This window comes from Heteronotia binoei, chromosome 5 (genome assembly GCF_032191835.1).
Source record: "Heteronotia binoei isolate CCM8104 ecotype False Entrance Well chromosome 5, APGP_CSIRO_Hbin_v1, whole genome shotgun sequence".
Lineage (NCBI taxonomy): Eukaryota > Metazoa > Chordata > Lepidosauria > Squamata > Gekkonidae > Heteronotia > Heteronotia binoei.
The window spans coordinates 27,328,474-27,349,152 of NC_083227.1; the positions used below are offsets into that span (position 1 = coordinate 27,328,474).

The window sequence follows — 20,679 nt, forward strand, 5'->3', positions numbered from 1 at the left end:
AGGCACCGTTTCAGCATTCACAACTCAGCCAAGCTTTTTTGACAAGAACCTCAAACTGTGAGGAAAAAGAGGCTGGGGAAATCCACCAGCCCTTTGAAGAAAGTGCAGGCAACACATTGTCCCAAGACATATCTCAGTAGCTACCTGCCAATCCCTCCTCTTCCTCAGAGATCAGGAAAAAACGCTCTTCCTCCTCTTCCAGCCAGGATATGAGGTCAGGTTTGGCAATCTCAGGCCCTTTTTATAAGGAAAAAAATACAAAAAATTGTAACACTTCTGTGAGCCCAATTCTGGGAGTTCCAGGCCAAGCTGACAATCCCTCCAGAAGTACACAACAGGCCACTGATTCTGGTGGGGTGGGGTACAGTGCAAGGTCACAAATCATCCATTCAACACTGGCTCTTCTGTGCTAGCTCCCTGTCAAGCTGAAATGGAAATGCCAGTTGAGAACTATGAAAACAGACAGGGAAGAAGAAGAAGAAAAAGAAGGATTATTGTAGATTTATACCCCGCCCTTCTCTCTGAATCAGAGACTCAGAGCGGCTTACAATCTCCTGTATCTTCTTCCCTCACAACAGACACCCTGTGAGGTGGGTGGGGCTGAGAGGGCTCTCCCAGCAGTTGCCCTTTCAAGACCAACTCCTACGAGAGGTATGGCTGTGCCAAGGCCATTCCAGCAGCTGTAAGTGGAGGAGTGGGGAATCAAACCTGATTCTCCCAGATAAGAGTCCATTTACTTAACCTCTATACCAAACTGGCTCTTGTAGAAGCCAGCAGAGTTCCCTCAACAGCCACCTCTCAGCCCAAGTATGACAAGAACCAGACTGGAAAGAATCCCCTGTTTAGACCACCTCACCTCCAGGCCAAACATCTCTTGGCATCTCTTCTGGTGTACTCTCATAGAATCACAGGCTCATAGAAGGGACCTCCAGGGTCATCTAGTCCAATTCCCTGAACAATGCAGGAAACTCACAAATACCTCCCCCCACATACACACACCATGACCCCTGTTCCATGGCCAGAAGATGGCAAAAAAAACCCTCTAGGAGCCCTGGCCAAACCAGTCTGGAGACTGCTGCCTGACCCCAAAGTGGTGAACAGTATTTCCCTGAGCATGTAAGAAGGGGCCATGAGAACTAAGCACTGATGCAACCCTTTCTGCCCTCCCTCTCGTGATCTGCCTAAGTTCGCAGAATCAGCATTGCTGTCAGATGGCCATCTAGTTTCTGTTTAAAAACCTCCAAGGAAGGAGAGCCCCACCACCTCCTGAAGAAGCCTGTTCCACTGAGGAGGAGGAGATGATGATGATATTGGATTTATATCCTGCCCTATCTCAGAATCTCAGAGCAGCTCACAATCTCCTTTACCTTCCTCCCCCACAACAGACACCCTGTGAGGTGGGTGGGGCTGAGAGAGCTCTCCCAGAAACTGTCCTTTCAAGGACAACTCTGCGAGAGCCATGGCTCTTTTTCTAGCAGGAACTCCTCTGCATATTAGGCCACACACCCCTGATGTAGCCAATCCTCCTGGAGCTTACAATAGGCCCTGTACTAAGAACCCTTTAAACTCTCGGAGGATTGGCTACATCAGGGGGTGTGGCCTAATATACAGAGGAGCTCCTGCTACAAAAAGAGCCCTGAGCTATGGCTGACCCAAGGCCATTCCGGCAGCTGCAAGTGGAGGAGTGGGGAATCAAACCTGGTTCTCCCAGAGTCCATGCACTTAACCACTACACCAAACTGGCTCTGTCAGGAAGTTCTGCCTAATGTTTAGCTGAAAACTGTTATGATTTAATTCCAACCCATTGGTTCTTGTCTAACTTTCTGGGGCCTTCTTATGCGGTCCAGGCACAGAACTCCACCACACTCAAAGAAGAGCCCAGAACCCCTCCCGCATCAGAGGAGGGATCATGGGAGGGTGGCAGAGATCAGCCACTGGGCCCAAGGCAGATAGCCTGACAGATGATGACGATGATGACAATATTGGAATTATCCCACTCTCCACTCCGAATCTCAGAGCAGCTCACAATCTCCTTTCCCTTCCTCCCCCAGAACAGACACCCCGTGAGGTGGGTGGGGCTGAAAGGGCTCTCACAGCAGCTGCCCTTTCAAGGACAACCTCTGCGATAGCTATGGCTAACCCAAGGCCATTCCAGCAGGTGCAAGTGGAGGAGTGGGGAATCAAACCCAGTTCTCCCAGATAAGAGTCCACACACTTAACCACTACACCAAACTGGATCTCTTCGTCCTTCCTTCCACATTAAGGACTTCTTTACCATCACACCTCACAGCAAGAAGGAGACAGACCAGGAGAAAAGGATCCTTACTTAGAGAGGCCAAGTTCCCAAAATTCTCCAGCATGACCTTCTTGTACAGAGCTCTCTCGGCTGGGCGCAGCAAGGTCCACTCCCCCAGGGTGAAATACACGGCCACCTCTTCAAAGGACACCCCAGCCTGCAAGAAGGAGAAGGAAGCATTTCTTTATATCACTTGAAAGTTGGTCCCTGGGGTGGGTGGGGGGGAGAAGAAGACTGTAGATTTATACCTCACCCTTCTGTATGAATCAGAGACTCAGAGTGGCTTACAATCTCCTATATCTTCTTCCTCCCACAACAGACACCCTGTGAGATGGGTGGGGCTGCGAGGGCTCTCACAGCAGCTGCCCTTTCAAGGACAACTCCTGCGATAGCTACGGCTAACCCAAGGCCATTCCAGCAGGTGCAAGTGGAGGAGTGGGGAATCAAACCCAATTCTCCCAGATAAGAGTCCGCACACTTAACCACTACACCAAACTGGCTCTCCAAAAACGGAGCCAAAAATGGAAAGGGTTAAATAATACTAGAAGACCCTGGCAGCCAGGAAAATTAAAGCCCATAGTGCCTTTCAGAATGTCTCTAACTGAAATGTTGTTGTATGGAACTGAATGTTTTACTCTGAATGTTGCACTCCTTTATCTCCACCACAGGTCCTCCTTATCTGAAAAAAACCCTGCATTTATTTGAATTTGAAGTTTATAGGTGTTTGTGGATGGCAGACGGTTTGGAGACTCTCCCCCTACTTGTGGGTCATCACAAAGCGGGGGGGGGGGATGTCTGCTGGGTACATTATACCCTATGGAGACTGATTCCCACAGAGTATACTGGAGAATTGATCAATGGGTATTTGGGGCTTTGTGGGGCCTGTTTTTTGAGGTAAAGGCACCAAATTTTCAGAATATTATCTGGTGCCTCTCCTCAATACACCCACAAAGTTTCAAAAAGATTGGACTAGAGGGTCCAAGTCTATGAGCCCTAGAAGTAGGTGCCCCTATCCTTTATTTCCAATGGAAAAGAAAGGAAAGGTCCCCTGTGCAAGCACCATTCATTTCCAACTCTGGGGTGATGTTGCTTTCATAACGTTTTCACAGTAGACTTTTTACGGGGTGGTTTGCCATTGCCTTCCCCAGTCATCTACGCTTTCCCCCCAGCAAGCTGGGTACTCATTTTACCGACCTTGGAAGGATGGAAGGCTGAGTCAACCTCCAGCTGGCTACCTGAAAACTGAGCTTTCACTGGGAATCGAACTCAGGTTGTGAGCAGAGCTTCGGACTGCAGTACTGCAGCTTTAACACTCTGCGCCACAGATTTCCAAAAGAATGAGTCAAGTGGATACAAAACTACATTTATTGCTAAATCGGTATGCTCTTTTGGTGCAGGACCTTGAGAGTGATGCCAACAATACATTGATACACTTCTTAAGCTGTGCCTTGCCAGAGACTGAGCACATTGCAGAGGGCTCTGGAATAGAGCAGAGAAGTGCTACAAGTGTGAGGTTTGTGGCTTAGCAGCTGGGGGAGTTGCTGAAAACTTTTGAGTTCATGTGAAGGGCTGAAGGTGAAGGTGATTGAAGGTGATTGCTGCTGATTGATTAGGAGTGGCTGTGTTCCCCACCCTCTTTGCATTATTAAGCTGCGCCTTGCCAGAGAGCTAAAGGGCTCTTGGCCTGTGGCTCTTAGCCTGGGGGCTGTGTAAGGACCAGGAACCCAGATTCCTTGTGTTCCCAATAAGGTAAGTAGACTCTCCAGGTGGGGAGCCACATAAACAAACAGGGTTTAAAAGGGGACTGTATATTTTTAAAAAGCTATCATGAAGGTAGAATGCCAGCAGGGGGTTGGGGGCTTTCCAGTGTTTTGCATTGAGTGTCACATGTATGACTATCTGCCCGCAGGACAGAAGTCTTGGGTGTGTGCTCGATGTAAGGAGCTCCTGGTCCTCAGGGAACGAGTTTGTACCCTTGAGGCTGAGGTGACTGACCTGGAGAAGCAGAGACAGTCAGTTAGGCACTCGGAGAAGACTCTCAGGGACGTGTTAGATGAGCCCCGCTCTGAATATGGCAGCCCCGTTGCAACCAGGGAGTATGAGGGTCGAGAGGGAACAGGGCACCGGGCTGAGGATAAGGGGAAGGTGCCCACAGAAGGGACCTCTTCTCCAGTTGGTGAGCGGAAATCCTTTCATGCCAAGAAACCATCCCTGGGCAGGGAGAGAGGGGGGGGGTCTTGGTAGTTGGTGATTTGATCCTTAGGCAAGTAGACAGCTGGGTGGCAAAACTGCATACTGACCGTATGGTGACTTGCCTGCCTGGTGCGAAGGTAGCGGACATTACGCGTGTAGTAGATAGGCTGATAGACAGTGCTGGGGAGGAGCCAGTCGTTGTGGTGCATGTTGGCACCAACGATGTGGGGAAATGCAGTCGTGAGGTCCTGGAGGAAAAATTTAGGCTGCTAGGCAGGAGACTTAAGGCCAGGACCTCCAAGGTAGCCTTCTCGGAAGTGCTACCTTTTCCACGTGCAGGGCTGGAGAGACAGGCAAAAATTAGAAGTCTCAATGTGTGGATGAGATGATGGTGTAAGGAGGAAGGGTTTAAGTTTGTTAGGCACCGAGATGCTTTATGGAACAAGCGGGAGTTGTACAAAAAAGACGGTCTCCACTTGTCCCCGGATGGAACCAGGCTGCTGGCGCTTAAGATCAAAAAGGTGGCAGAGCAGTTTTTAAACTAAATCTTGGGGGAAAGCTGACAGGAGATGAAATGTCTTTGGTTCAGGAGGACTCATCTCAAAGAGATGAAGGGTTAGCTGTTACTTTTCTACCGGGTAATGGAACAGAGTTGTCCACTGAGACAGTGACAAACAGAATGGACTGCCTGCCAGAGTCTCGAGGTGGCAGGAGGAAGGTGACGGGCCTAGCTTGCCTGGGAAATTATAGATGTTTATACACAAATGCTAGAAGTCTTCAAAGTAAAATTGGTGAGTTGGAATGTTTAGTGTTGGGAGAAAACATAGACATTGTGGGAATTTCAGAAACTTGGTGGAATAAGGAGAATCAGTGTGACACGGTTATATCGGATACAAGTTATATCGGAAGGATAGGGAGGGAAGGGTTGGAGGTGGGGTAGCTCTGTATGTCAGAGAGGGCATACGGTCCAGTAAGACTGAGGTCAGAGAATTAGATTCCGTTCTAGAAATGCTTTGGATTGAAATAGAGGGCCCAAAAGGAAATTTAACTATGGGAGTTTGTTATCGCCCACCAAATCAAAAGATAGAGGATGACTATAATATGATGGAAGGCTTAAAGATAGGGGCTAGACGTAAAAACTGTGTCATCATAGGTGATTTTAACTACCCGCAGATTGATTGGGTCAATATGTGTTCTGGTCGAGAGAAAGAGATTGAGTTTCTAGATGCTCTCAATGACTGTGCTATGGAGCAAACGGTCTCTGAATCTACCAGGGGTGCGGCGATCCTGGATTTGGTCCTAAGTAATGTCCAAGACTTAATGAGAGATGTAAAAGTGATTGCACCACTTGGGAGCAGTGACTATAATGTTATTGATTTCACCATTTGTATAAATAGAGAGTTGCTCCAAAAGACCAGCACAACCATGTTTAACTTTAAAAGGGGTAAATTCTCTGAGATGAGGGGGCATGTGAAGAGGAAACTGAAAGGAAAGGCAAATACAGTCAAAACCCTTGGGGAAGCTTGGAGGCTATTTAAAACTACAATCCTAGAAGCTCAGATAAAATATATACCACAAGTTAGGAAAGGTACAAACAGGTATAAGAGAAGGCCGACATGGTTAACAAACAAAGTAATGGAAGCTGTAAAAGGTAAGAAGGACTCCTTTAAGCGATGGAAAGCTAGTCCAAGTGAGATTAATAAAAGGGAACACAAGCTGTGGCAAATCAAATGCAAGACTGTGATCAGGCAGGCAAAAAGGGACTATGAGGAGCATATTGCAAAAAACATAAAGACCAACAATAAAAATTTCTTCAAATATATTAGAAGCAGGAAACCAGCCAGGGAGGCAGTGGGGCCCTTGGATGACCAAGGGGTCAAAGGATTACTGAAGGAGGATAGGGAAATGGCTGAGAAACTGAATGCATTTTTTGCCTCCGTCTTCACTGTGGAAGATGAGAAGTGTTTGCCTGCTCCAGAACCACTTATATTGGAAGGGGAGTTGAAAGACCTGAGTCAGATTGAGGTGACAAGAGAGGAGGTCCTACAACTGATAGACGAATTAAAAACTAATAAGTCACCAGGTCCGGATGGCATACGTCCAAGAGTTCTGAAGAACTCAAAGTTGAACTTGTGGATCTTCTGACAAAAATCTGTAATCTTTCATTGAAATCTGCCTCTGTTCCTGAGGACTGGAAGGTAGCAAATGTCACCCCCATCTTTAAAAAGGGTTCCAGAGGAGATCCGGGAAACTACAGGCCAGTCAGTCTGACTTCAATACTGGGAAAGTTGGTAGAAATCATTATCAGGGACAGAATGAGTAGGTACATTGATGAACACGAGTTACTGAGGAAGACTCAGCATGGGTTCTGTAAGGGAAGATCTTGCCTCACTAACTTGTTACATTTCTTTGAGGGGGTGAACAAACATGTGGACAAAGCAGACCCGATAGATATTATTTACCTTGACTTCCAGAAAGCTTTTGATAAAGTTCCTCATCAAAGGCTCCTTAGTAAGAGCGAGAGTCATGGAGTAAAAGGACAGGTCCTCTTGTGGATCAAAAACTGGCTAATTAATAGGAAGCAGAGAGTGAGTATAAATGGGCAGTCTTCGTAGTGGAGGACGGTAAGCAGTGGAGTGCCGCAGGGCTCAGTACTGGGTCCCATGCTCTTTAACTTGTTCATAAATGATTTGGAGTTGAGAGTAAGCAGTGAAGTGGCCAAGTCTGCAGATGACACTAAATTGTTCAGGGTGGTAAGAACCAGAGAGGATCGTGAGGAACTCCAAAGGGATCTGTTGAGGCTGGGTGAGTGGGCGTCAACGTGGCAGATGAGGTTCAATGTGGCCAAGTGCAAAGTAATGCACATTGGGGCCAAGAATCCCAGCTGCAAATACAAGTTGATGGGGTGTGAACTGGCAGAGACTGACCAAGAGACATGCTTGACAACAGGACTCTTAGAGAAGGCATTTAGAAGGTGTGCGGTCCCTCTAAATGTGATGGCCATAACTCCCTTTGGAGTTCAATTGTGCTTGTCACATCCTTGCTCCTGGCTCCACCCCCAAAGTCTCCTGGCTCCACCCCAAAGTCTTCTGGCTCTAGCCCCAAAGTCCCCAGATGTTTCTTGATTCGGACCTAGCAACCCTAAATAAACTTGAGCTTGAACTAATACTGGAAGAGAGGCATGAAGAAGTAGGGAGAAGAGCCCTGTAGGGATATTTGCCCATTCCACCTTCCTTTGGAGCATCTTGGAGCCAGGGCAGCTCTCCTCAGTCACAGGGGGCTAGCAGCCATGTTGGCAAGAGGCCAGTGCCAGCATCAGGGCATCTGCCACCTAAAGCGAGCCCCCCCCCCAGTGCCCGCATGCTTTCTCCTTCCACCCTCACCCCCAGCGAGGGTGAGTACCACAGCGGTTGCACAGTGCACCTCCAGCGCCTCAGAGTGTGCATGCTGCCTGGCTGCTGTCATTCAGCCTCCCTTGTGCTTCTGGAAGCTTCTGGAAGCACCCCTCTGAGGCACGCACACTCTGAGCATGGAGGCGAGGATGTGTGGGAAGGACCTACTCAGTACCCCCCCCCCAGGGCTGTGCCCAAGGCAGCCACCTACAGCTGCCTAATGGATGGGCTGGTCCTGCAAGAGGTCAGGGGGGGTAACCGTTGCCCTACCTCCCAAGTAGGCAGTACCAGAACCAAAGGTAAGAAGCCTGATCTGCTGAGCCTTACAAACAGAAAAGGAAGCACTTCTTCCATCCCTTGTGCATCTCCCCAGTGGCCTCCCGCTTGTACCTGAGCCGGCTGCATGATAGAGATCTCTCTACGCAAAGGTGATGGCAGATAAAGCATCAAGAGTGTCTTTTCGTTGCTGCCTGGGAGAGAAAGAGAGAGAAAGAAAGGGGATGAAAAACTCTTTTCGGTGCACACACATATTCTCTGGCAGTCAATTCAGTGAAACTCCCTTCTCCCCAAAATCTCCCCAACAGCGCCACTCCTGTATGAACTCCCTACTTCTCCCCAAAAAATCTCTGCAACAGCCCCCCTTCCCCCCTGCTGCATCAACTCCCTCTGCCCCCCACCTTAAATCCCACCCTCACCCTCCTCCACTTCCTTTCTCCTTCCTAAATATTCCTGAGGAACCTGTAGCCAGTGGAGCCCCACCCCACTGCCATGAACTTTTTGAAGGACTAGGATAGGGGTAGTCAAACTGTGGCTCTGGAGCCACATGTGGCTCTTTCACACATATTGTGTGGCTCTCAAAGCCCCCACTGCCCTGTTGGCTGGCTTGGAGAAGGCATCTGTCTCTTTAAATCACTTCTCCAAGCCAAGCCAGCAGGCAGTTTAGAGAACACATTTAAAGTTGCTTTCTTTCTACCTCTCCCAGTCTTCCTTCCTTCCCTCAAACATCTGATGTTTGTGTCTTGCAGCTCTCAAGCCAGTTTGGTGTAGTGGTTAAGTGTGCGGACTCTTATCTGGGAGAACTGGGTTTGATTCCCCACTCCTCCACTTGCACCTGCTGGAATGGCCTTGGGTCAGCCATAGTTCTGGCAGAGGTTGTCCTTGATAGGGCAGCTGCTGTGAGAGCCCTCTCCAGCCCCACCCAGCTCACAGAGTGTCTGTTGTGGGGGAGGATGATAGAGGAGATTGTGAGCCGCTCTGAGACTCTGAAATTAGGAGTGGAGGGTGGAATATAAATCCAATATCTTCTTCTTCTTCATCATCATCTTCTTCTTGCAGAATATAAATCCAATATCTTCTTCTTCATCATCATCATCTTCTTGCAGAATATAAATCCAATATCATCATCTCCTCCTCCTCCTCTATGGCTCTTACATTAAGCAAGTTTGGCCACCCCAGCTATACTCTGCATTTCTAGCCCGTGACACTCTCACCATCACTCTTCAATTCTGACCTATTTATTGACTTGGCTGTTTTCCAACACAATGAATGGTATCTAAACCAAACTGGTTGTTTTTTCAATTTTTTAAATTGTGCTATTTTGGCATAGGTTCTGACTTGATACTATTCTGCATTTTTAACTACTGCTCACCAGTGATATGTAACTCTCCTCACTGTACCCTATTCCATTGCCTGATGAAGTGTGCCTGCACACGAAACTTACATTCTGAATAAAATTTTGTTGGTCTTCAAGGTGCTCCTGGACTCCAACTCTGTTCTATTGCTTCAGACTAACAGGGCAGCCCACCTGGATTTAACTAAATAAGGCACTTTCAATCCACTTTGCAACTGGATTCCACTTCTCAGAACCCACCAGAGTTGACAACAGAAGGAATAGCCCCGAAGCACCTTTGCACTTGCCTCAAAGTTTACAGGTGACAGCCCCACCCACCCCTCTGGCCACTGGCAGTGGGGAGGGGAGGGATGCCAGCTCCAGTTTGGGAAATTCCTGGAGATTTGGGGGTGGAGCCTGGGAAAGTCAGAGACCTCAGTGGGGTAATATGTCACACAGTCCACCTTCCAAAGCCCCTCCCGCCGTTTCCTCCGGGGGAACTGATCTCTGTAGTCTGGAGATGAGCTGCAAATCCGGGAGATCCCCAAGCCCCACCTGGAGGCTGGACAGAAGCACGGTCCTGATCTGTATTGGCATTACACAACACCCAAAGATGTCAGGTTTGGATCCTGCCCTCAAGCCCACCGCAAAGATATTTTGTGGCTCTGCACAAAGCAGCTAAGGGGCTCTGGCTGGTGCAGAAGGAGGGGGGCAAGGTGAGAACTGGGGGAGGGGGCTCTCTCCCACTCACTACTGCTTCTCTCCTCCTTTCCGCCTGCAGCCCCCAACCCGTATTTCCGCCCTCCAAAGCCCCTTTGAGCTCACCAGATTCACTCCCAGCCATTCGAGCGGCAGCCCAAGAAATGCAGAGGCGGTTTCTTGTATAGGGCGTTGGAGGAATTGGCTGTCTCCCCTGCCGCTCATTTGCCTGTCTAGAACCGCAGACTCTCTGGCTTTAACCCTTAGAGCGTCTCAATAGTTGAAAGGACCGGAGGAAAAAGGTGGGTGGCCAAAGGCATCCAGGAGGAAAAGCAGGTGACAAACATCACAGTGCATCAAATGAAGAAAGTACGATTTCCCACATCGGAAAACTGCATTTCTTTCTACCTCTCCTTCCTTCCTGGAAAAGAACATAAGAGAAGCCATATTGGACCAGCCTAATGGCTCATCCAGAGCCGGCCCTACCACTAGGCAAGCTGGGCAATTGCCTAGGCACTGTCCTTCTAGGGGCACCGAATTGGGTCCCCCCCACATGTGAAGAAGAAGAAGAAGAATTGCTGATTTATACCCCGTCCTTCTCTCTGAATCGAGAGTGGCTTACAGTCTCCTATATCTTCTCCCCCCACAACAGACACCCTGTGAGGTGGGTGGGACTGAGAGGGCTCTCACAGCAGCTGCTCTTTCAAGGACAACCTCTGCCAGAGTGATGGCTGACCCAAGGCCATTCCAGCAGCTGCAAGTGGAGGAGTGGGGAATCAAACCTGGTTCTCCCAGATAAGAGTCCACGCGCTTAACCACTACACCAAACTGGCTCTCAGTGACATTATCAGTGTGGGGGCACCAGAAGCTAGCTTTGCCTAGAGTACCAGACAGTCTAGGGCCAGCCCTGGGCTCATCCAGTGCAACACTCAGTATCACACAGTGGCCAAAACCCAGGTGCCCCAGAAGGTCCGCCAGCAGGGCCAGAACTCCAGAAGTACTCCCACCGTGCCTCCCCCCCCCCAAACACTACCTCTGGTTAGGATATGAAGGAACATTGTCTCCTTTTAGAAATTTGCTCTCACATTTCACCATCCTGGGGATTTCTCCCCCTCTGCTCCAGCATCTGGGGTTTCAGGAGGTACTGTTAAGTGTTACCGTATGTTTGCAACCATGAGGACTAGAAACTTTAAAAAACTATTTACTTCACATTGTGGAGCAAGGCAGTGTATGTACCTATGGGTACCGCGCTGGGGACTGCTATCTTGGGATACTGCAAATTCCTCGTAGGAAAAAGTGGGGAGAAACGTCACTTAACATTTATATCAATGAATAGCTCTGGTTTTGCTGCAGGTCTTTGACAGGAAGCAGAATTGCTCCGTTGTGAGTCAAACTCGGGTTGCTATGCAGACGAAAACAAAGGCAAAGCACCTCTGCTCATCTCATTTTTAAACATTTTAAATGTCCATTCTACTGTTTTTATGATTATGTTGTAACTTGCCCTGAGCCCATTCATGGGAAGGGTGGGCTATAAATCAAATCAATCAATCAATCTTGTGCCTCAAAAGTGGATGCCATGATCTTAGGTTTTTTTTTAATGTTGAATTTCAAGCCTATTTTTGTGTTCTCCGCTTTCACCCTCAACAAGAGGTTCTTTAGGTCCTTTTCACTTTCTGCCATTAGAGTGGTGTCATCTGCATATCGTTGATTTTTTTTCCCGGCAATCTTAATTTCGACTTCTGCTTCATCCAGACCAGCATTCCGCATGATGTACTCTGCATATAAATCAAATAAGCAGGGTGACAATATACATCCTTGTCGAACTCCTTCTTATTCTAAACCAATCAGTCATTCCATATCCTGTTCTGACCGTTGCTTCTTGACCCTTATAAAAGTTTCTCAGGAGACATGTGAGGTGGTCGTCACAAAGAGTCGGACTCGACTGTGCAACTGAACAACAACAACATAAATGGCACTGAATTAATTATTATATATCATACCCGGCCGTGTTCCCTCTAAGCTGAGTTAGTGCAAGCTAGCTCACAGTTTTGTAGCCTCCAGCTCACACATTTTTGCCTTAGCTCAGGAAGGATGGCCCCAGAGCAAACTAATTTATGCAGTGAGCTCACAACTTTAATACCAGTTGCTCATGAAGTAGAATTTTTGCACACAAGACACCTCAGAGGAAATACTGATCACACCTATACGGATTCCATCCATTGGCTACCAATTATTTTTTCAGGTGGTCAGTCACATTCATGTACCATCTCATTGTGGTGGAAAATGCCTTCGAGTCATAGCTGACTCACAGCAACCCCTGATGGGGTTTTCACAGGAAGAGGCATCTAGTAGTTTGCCATTGCTTGCCTCTGTGTAGCTACCCTGGATTTCCTTGGTAGTCTCCTATCTAACGAGAACCAACAGTGCTCACCTTCTGGGATCGAACAAGTGGCAGTAAGTAGAAAAAAAAATTCAAGTCCAGTCATTCCAGGGTCCAGACCTGGGTGGCCCAAACAAGTCAGATTTGAGAAGCTAAGCAAGGCCGGCCCTTGTTAGTATTTGGATGGGATGGAAGGCACCAAGGAAGTCTGGGGGTCTGAACGTCTCTTGCCTTGAAAGCCCTGGGAGATGGTCGCCACAGGTCGGCTGCAACCTCATGACACATTCCTCCACCAGGGGCAGCCAAAGGACATAAAGAACCGTCATTAGTGTTCTTAGTAGTGAACCAGGGCACTGCTAAACACATGAACGTTTTTTCGTAAAAGAACAGCCAAAGACATTAATTGTAGGCTAAGACACTCAAAGTTCATGCAGGTGTTCTGGCAGTCCACAAAGACCCTGGGATATCTTACTCTGCTTCAATTAAGAATCTTTTACTTGTTGTTCAGTCGCACAGTCGAGTCTGACTCTTTGCAGCCCTACGGACCAAGTCACGCCAGGCCCTCCTGTCTTCCACCGGCCTCTGAAGTCCGCTCAAATTTGTGTTGGTTCCATCTGTAACGCTGTCCAGCCATTTCATCTTTTGCCGTCCCCTTCTTCTTTTGCCTTCTGTCTTCCCCAGCATCAGGGTCTTCTCCAGGGAGTGCTCCCTTATCATTGGGTGGTCAAAGTATTTGAGCTTCAGCTTCAGCATCTGGATTGCTGCCTTGACGTGGCAAGAGGGCTTGTGCGGTTCAGTGAGGCTGTGGGCTATGCCATGCAGGGCCATCCAAGATGGACAGGCCGCAGCTGAGAACCCAGACAAAATGCGATCCACTGGAGATGGAAATGGCAACCCACTCCAGTATCCTTGCCAAGAAAACCCCATGGACAGTAATAAAAGAATCTTTTACAGGTGGTCTCAAAGCATTCAGTGGGACGCCAAGGGGGACAGTCTGTTATCATATATATATAAACGTTCTCCTGTCACAATGTAGCTCAGCTGAATGGGGTGGGTGAAGGAAGAGGAGGAGAAGGAGAAGAATGAGAAGAAGAAGAAGAAGACTGGATTTATACCCTGCCCTAAACTCAGAGTTTCAGAGCAGCTTGCAATCTCCTTCCCTTCCCCTCCCCGCCTTGTGAGGTAGGTGGGGCTGAGCGCTCTTTGGAGAACTGCTCTTGAGAAAACAACTGTGACTAAGGTCACTTGGGTCTTCAACCTTATATGAGCATTCCTTCCCCAGCATTTCCTTAAAAAAACCCAACAGGACATTTCCCCCAGGATATAAACTTTCTTGTATGTATTGAAATCATTTCTCATCATTTCGTGAGCACACGAAAGCTTACATTCTGAATAAAACTTCGTTGGTCTTAAAGATGCAACTGGACTCTTGCCTTATTTCTCACCTACAATTTCAGGTGTCAACGAAGACGCTTCCTTTTGGACACTGGAGGGCGCTCCTGCAGCGTCTTTTTTTCCTGGGTCCGTCGCCAGCTCCTTTTCAGGATTTTTGCAAGCCCTTCTGGAGGTTGGAAGGACCGGCGAGCTTCTTTCCCCAGCGGAAGGGTTAACCATACAGAACTGTGCTTCCTAGAGAGGCCAAGCGAAGCTGAAAAGGGGTGTGTGCTTAAAAAGAAATAATAATAATGCTTTTTCCCTGCTAGGGGAGGGGTTTGGGTTTGAATCCCGCAGAAAGGGAGGAAGAAGAAGAGGAGGAGAAAAAAAGGAGAAAAGAGCCCCTGGCTTAGGAAGGGGGCAGAGAGAGGTGAGCGTGGAGGGAGGGGGCAAGTGACAGGGGCTTGCAGGGGGGAGAGAGCAGGGAGGACTCCCTCCTCCTTTTAGCCTGCACGGGATCTCTCCAAAAGCTGGGCTGGCAGAGGCACACAAATGTTTTTGCCAAGGCTTCCCTTCTGTGAAGCCATCGGGGCATCCCTGCAACTTCTGCTCGGGTGAAGGAGAGCTTTGCACCTCAAACAGGGCTTGCCCTAGACTAGGGGTGTCAGACATGCAGTTCGGGGGCCGAATCAGGCCCCAGGAGGGCTCTTATCAGGCCCCTGAGCAACTGGCTGTCATCTGCTTCCTTCTCCCTCTCACTTGCTTCCTTCTGCATAACAGGTTACTTTGCCAGGCTTGCTCAATTGCACAGTAGCTACAGAGCAAAACTTCTATTTTCTCCATTGGCTGAGGCTCCTCACTTGGGGAGGAAGGGGGGGAGGAATAGCTTGCTTTGCCAGGCTCTCAATCACACAGCAGAACTACTGAGCCAAACCTCTCTTCCTTCTATTGACTGAGGCTTCCCCCACCACCACCCAGCCCCCTGAGGAAGGAAGGAAAGAGCTTCCTTTGCCCAGTTCCCTGGACCCCATGGGAGAAATACAAAGAAAGCACCTTTAAGATAAATGAGTGCTAACGTTTTAAGCATGTTTTAAGTTTTATAAAAAATATTTGTCTGTGTTCTTTATAAAATTTATATCTCTCTACCTAATCTTAAATAGGTACACAAATGGCACTGCCCAATATGTCTCGGCCCAACCAGACATTGCCTGGCCCAACAAGGTCTCATTTATGTCAGATCCGGCCCTCATAACAAATGAGTTTGGCACCCCTGACCTAGACTGTCTGCCGCCTTAGGCAAGGCTAACTTCTGGCACCCCGCTGAGTCACATGGAAGCGCCCAATTTGGTGCCCCCAGAAGGATGGTGCCCTAGGCGATCCTAGTTTGCCTAGAGGTAGGGCCAGCTCCGACCCCCAAAGGGATCCGGGCTGGAGTCCTCTGCGGCTTACAGCATCGGAGTATAAAAGAAAGGGATGGACGTGTATTGCCTGGGAGCATACCACTCACTTGGGAATCCTGTGTCCTATTTCACATGCGTATGCACACAAAAGTTTACTTGTGCGTGCATGCAAGCATACCCTTCTTCTTTGAGAGACAGTTTGGTGTAGCGGTTAAGTGCACAGACTCTTATCTGGAAGAACCGGGTTTGATCTCCCACTCCTCCACTTGCAGCTGCTGGAAAGGCCTTGGGTCAGCCATTGCTCTTGCAGAGCTGTCCTTGAAAGGGCAATTTCTGTCAGAGCTCTCTCAGCGCCACTTACCTCAAAGGGTGTCTGTTGGGGGCGGGGAAGTAAAGGAGATTGTCATCACTCAGAGACTCTGAGATTCAGAGTATAGGACGGGATATAAATCCAATATCCTCTTCTTCTTCTTCTCCCCAATGGGAACCTAAAGTGGTTTAAATCAGGGGTGTTAAACTCATTTGTTATGAGGGCCAGATCTGACATAAATGAGACCTTGTCAGGCCGGGCCATGTGTGTTGTAAAATGTAATGCCAGGTAGCAGAGATATAAACTGTATAAAGGACACAGCACACAATTAAAGATTTTTTTTAAAAAATAAAACATGCTTAAAACATTAGCACTTTGGGGTCTTAATGGTGCGATCAAGGGAACTGGGCAAAGGAAGCTCTGGCTCTTTCCTCTGTTCTACATGGGGCCAGGAGGGGGCGGAGCCTCAGCCAATAGAAGGAAGAGAGGCTTGGCTCAGTAGTTCTGCTGTGCAATTGAGCAAGCCTGGCAAAGCAAGCTATGATGCAGAAGGAAGCAAGAGAGGGGGAGAAGGAAGCAGATGACAGCCAGTGGCTCAGGGGCCTGATAGGAGCCCTCTGGGGGCCTGATTCGGCCCCCAGGTTACATCTTTGACACCCCTGGTTTAAATTGTTCTCCTTCCTCCATTAGAAACCACAACATTCAAAAACCAGTGGGGGGACATTTGAACCTTCCAGGACATTCAGTTGCTGACCTAAGAGTAGTAGTTCATTTAAAAAGATTTCAAAGGAAATATGTTGCCGAAGGCTTTCACAGCTGGAGTTCATTCGTTGTTGCAGATTTTCTGGGCTGCACGGCCATGGTCTTGGCATTCTAGAACCTGATGTCACAGGTGCATCTACAATGCCAAGACCACACTCCTATAGCTCGGAAAATCTACAACAACTAATTTCAAAGGGAGATTTGAAAGAGAGGCTGCTGAATTACAACTGATAATGAAGCTCAAGACAGTGTGCCCTCCTGGACTGAATCGAGATCACGGTCTCCTGTCTCATTGCCAATGCTGATTTCTCCACATCTTCTATCCCTCTTCCCATCACACCTAAGCCAGTTGCATCTGCTGTTGTTATTCACCTGCTATTGTAATTTGCATGCTGATGTAATTCAGCATCTGAAATCACTCCTCTCTCCAAGATATAAGCAGGGCTTTTTTTTTAGTAGCAGGAACTCCTTTGCATATTAGGCCACACACCCCCGATGGAGCCAATCCTCCAAGAGCTTACAGGGCTCTTCTTACAGGGCCTACTGTAAACTCCAGGAGGATTGGCTCCATCAGGGGTGTGTGGCCTAATATGCAAAGAAGTTCCTGCTACAAAAAAGAGCCCTGGATATAAGGACAGATGGACTTGCATTCTAGGTGTATCTGACAGTGTTCCCTCTCAGCTGCAGAATCTTGTGGGCAAAAATTCTACTTTGTGAGCTACTGGCATTAAAGTTGTGAGCTACTGTATAAATTATCGTGCTCTGGGGTCATCCTTCCTGAGCTAAGACAAAAATGTGTGAGCTGGAGGCTAAAAATCTGTGAGCTAGCTAGCTCACGCTAACTCAGCTTAGTTGGTGGCTGAAGAAGTGAGCAGTGACTCATGAAAGCTCATCCACTGGTACAAATGTTGTTAGTCTTTAAGGGGCTCCTGGTCTCTTGCTGGTTTCTACTGCTCCCCCCTCCATTTTATCTACACAAACTCTGTGAAGTAGGCTAGCCTGAGAATGTTAGGAAAGTCCTATGAAGAAAGGTTGAAGGAGCTGGGGATATTTAGCCTGGAGAGGAGGCGGCTGAGAGGTGATATGATCATCATCTTCAAGTACTTGAAGGGCTGTCATCTAGAGGATGGTGTGGAATTGTTTTCTGTGGCCCCAGCAGACAGGACCAGAACCAGTGGGTTGAAACTGAAAAAAGAGTTTCCGGCTCAATATTAGGAAGAACTTCCTGACCATTAGAGCAGTTCCTCAGTGGAACAGGCTTCCTCGGGAGGTGGTGGGTTCTCCTTCCTTTGAGGTTTTTAAACAGAGGCTAGATGTCCATCTGAAAACAATGAGGATCCTGTGAATTTAGGGGGAGGTATTTGTGAATTTCCTGCATTGTGCAGGGGGTTGGACTAGATGACCTTGGGAGGTTCCGTTCCAACTCTATGATTCTAATGATTGACTGGCCAGTGGTCACCCAGCAAGCTTCCATGGCAGTGGGGGGGGGCGGGGGGGCGGTTAAAAGCCCAGGTCTCCCGGATCCCAGCTTGAAGCATTAACCACTACACCGCACTGGCTCTCAGTATATGAAACACTTGTGTATGAAACAGGGCTATATAAAAAAAAATCACCAAAACTGTCTTTACCCTTTCCGAAAACAGGCCTCCGAGCAGGAAGGCGTATGAAGTGATGACGGATGAGGGTCCTCGGAGTGCGTGCAGAGTGCATTTTCATGACCAGTGTGTGTTTGTAACCATGCTTCAGAAGATTTACTTTTTGAAGAGGAGACCAGCTTCGAGGAACGTAAGGGTCTTAGCTTGACAAGCCACAGGGGATTTGTGACAGTGCCTTTGGACATGTTCAGTTTTCTCCAAAAGTGGCCATTGGCACATGTGGTATGCTATAGAGTAACATTGGGTGAAAGTAGACAGGATATTTTTAATGAGGCTGAGGGGCTGAATGTAGGGGGTTTTTTTTAAAGGTAAAGGTAATCCCCTGTGCAAGCACCAGTCATTTCAGATTCTGGGGTGACATTGCTTTCACAATGTTTTCACAGCAGAGTTTTTATGGGGTGATTTGCCGTTGCCTTCTCCAGTCATTTACACTTTCCCCCCAGCCAGCTGGGTGCTCATTTTACCGACCTCGGAAGGATGGAAGGCTGAGTCAACCTCGAGCCAGCTACCTGAACCCAGCTTCTGCCAAGATCGAACTCAGGTCATGAGCAGAACTACAGTACTGCAGCTTACCATTCTGCGCCACTCTGTGCCATGGGACTCTTAGAATGTAGGTTTGGTGGCCTGCTGATAAAGGTGTCAGAGAATTCGTAGGATTTTGTTTTTTAAAAAAAAATTGAGAAAACAAGATAATAGCAAAGGGGATACAAAAGGAAGAAGGGCATTATATAACAAGCCATACATATCAAAGATTATTGCATATTGCAGAGTATATAAAACAAAAAATAAACATTAGTTCTCCCCAACATCACAGTTTTGGGAATATTTTCTATAGAGTACAATGATCCTTCCTTCAGACATATTAAATTTCAGATTTCATAACTGATCCGTTTTGCAACTATATTGTTAATTTAATCATTACTGCATATTCTATATTGCATATTTCATCATTTCTACTTACTATCTATAACATTTAATAAAGCAAAGTTTAACAAGAAATCCATTATATAGCTCACAATAAAGAAATAATATTTTGGTCTGACTCCAGTTCCTTATACATTTATAATCAGAACTTGTTCTAAATCAGCTTTATCTTACAGTACCTTCATATGTGTTGCAATACATTTATATACAATTTTAAAATTGTTCCTAGAGAACTTACATCTTCAGGATGTAAGCTTGGTGAAGGGAGCATGGCTCCTGAAAAGTTTATACCCCAATACAGTATAAGGTTTCAAAAGTCAAAAGCTGATGAGGTTAGGTTCAATCTGGAGTATGGATTAAGGGGTTAATTTTAAAGTATTGTAGAAAAATAGGTTGGGGTTTGTGTGTGTGTGTGTGTTTTTAAGAAGAACTTGTAATCAAAGACAACCACCAGTGGTCTGTTGGTGGATTATATCTGTTTGACTCCAATGCATCGTAAAGTGATAAGGAGTTATTGCATGACTGAATTTCCACTTCTCTCATGAATAATATTTCCAGAAATGCATCTTCTGAACTATTTCCATCCATTCTCATCCTAAATTTCTTTTCTCAGGGAGAAGACCATTGAGCCGGCGTAGAACACCGGACCCTCTGGCAAACTTCCCAGTTTCATTTTAGAACTCTCTGGGATTGCAGATTTGAAAGGAGCTCGGTCCGACTCCTTTGTTCGATGCAGGAGTTTCTCCATGCTGAGAAGTTATTGCTGTGGGATCAGGCAGGGATGAAGACGGTGAAACAAGAGGCAGCAGGCCACAAAGCAGGGGAAAGATCACAGAGGGTCGAAAAAGCCTCTAATGACAACTCAGCAGAAAGAAAATGCCCGCAAAGGATGCTGACCCAGCATCAGGTTAAACTGGAACCAGGCGAAGGGCTCGTTCGTCATTGGGAGACCCAGTGGCAGGACTTCCTGAAAACCATGGAGGGCCCTCACTCAGGATGGGCCATTCCTCAGTTGCCAGAAGAGCCCATCACTCCGTGGGACGACGCCAAGGCCTTTCTGGCCTCCTTTGAGCAAGTGGCCAGAGCCTGCCACTGGCCGAGAGAAGAGTGGGCGACCCGACTCCTGCCGGCCCTCAGCGGGAAAGCTGAACAGGCCTTTCGCCAGCTGGATGTCAGCGACAGGGAGGATTATGGGAAGGTGAAGGCAGCCATCTTGCGAGGGGACGCCATCAGCAGGGAGGAGCGGCGGCAACACTTCCGACGTTTCTGCTACCAGGAAGCTGATGGACCGAGAGGGGCTCACTGCAGGCTCCAAGAACTCTGCCACGGGTGGTTAAAAGTTGATAGGCACACCAAGGAGCAGATCTTGGAACTGCTGGTCCTGGAGCAGTTCCTGGCTGTCCTGCCCCCAGAGATCCAGAGCGCAGTCAGGGAAGTTGGGCCAGAGACCTGCTCCCAGGCAGTGGCCTTGGCAGAAGATTTCCTCCAAACGCAAAGAGAAGCAGAGCAGGTAGCGAACCAGGTGAGACGCATTCGTAACTTGCTAGCGTGATATAACGATTGTACTAGACCAGGGGGGTCAAACTCATTTGTTATGAGGGCCAGATCTGGCATAAATGAGACCTTGTCGGGCCAGGCCATGCATGTCATGAAATGCCAGGTAGTGGACACAGAAATAAATAAAT

General features: G+C 47.9%; 3 protein-coding genes across 8 annotated transcripts in view; 2 read left to right on the plus strand and 1 right to left on the minus strand.

The window, feature by feature from the left end:
• Positions 1-20,679, plus strand: part of LOC132571344 (zinc finger protein 850-like) — a 359,929-nt gene that overhangs the window by 148,313 nt on the left and 190,937 nt on the right. The gene's annotated exons all lie outside the window — the stretch shown is intronic.
• Positions 1-20,679, minus strand: part of LOC132571235 (zinc finger protein 883-like) — a 216,748-nt gene that overhangs the window by 73,162 nt on the left and 122,907 nt on the right. Inside the window, exon 2 of the mRNA XM_060237964.1 lies at positions 2,327-2,453. Coding sequence (XP_060093947.1) covers positions 2,327-2,453 — 127 coding nt within the window. The remainder of the gene's footprint in view (positions 1-2,326; positions 2,454-20,679) is intronic.
• The window catches only part of LOC132571287 (zinc finger protein 397-like), a 45,162-nt gene that overhangs the window by 19,233 nt on the left and 5,250 nt on the right, over positions 1-20,679 (plus strand). For 2 of the 6 annotated variants that reach the window (XM_060238054.1, XM_060238056.1), the window contains exons 2-3: positions 18,059-18,200; positions 19,608-20,516. In XM_060238054.1, the coding sequence (XP_060094037.1) occupies positions 19,725-20,516 (792 nt within the window). In that variant the 5' untranslated portion in view covers positions 18,059-18,200; positions 19,608-19,724. Of the gene's footprint in view, positions 1-14,026; positions 14,374-18,058; positions 18,201-19,607; positions 20,517-20,679 lie in introns of those variants that run through there. The other 4 variants (XM_060238058.1, XM_060238055.1, XM_060238057.1 and 1 more) reach the window with 4 other exon arrangements.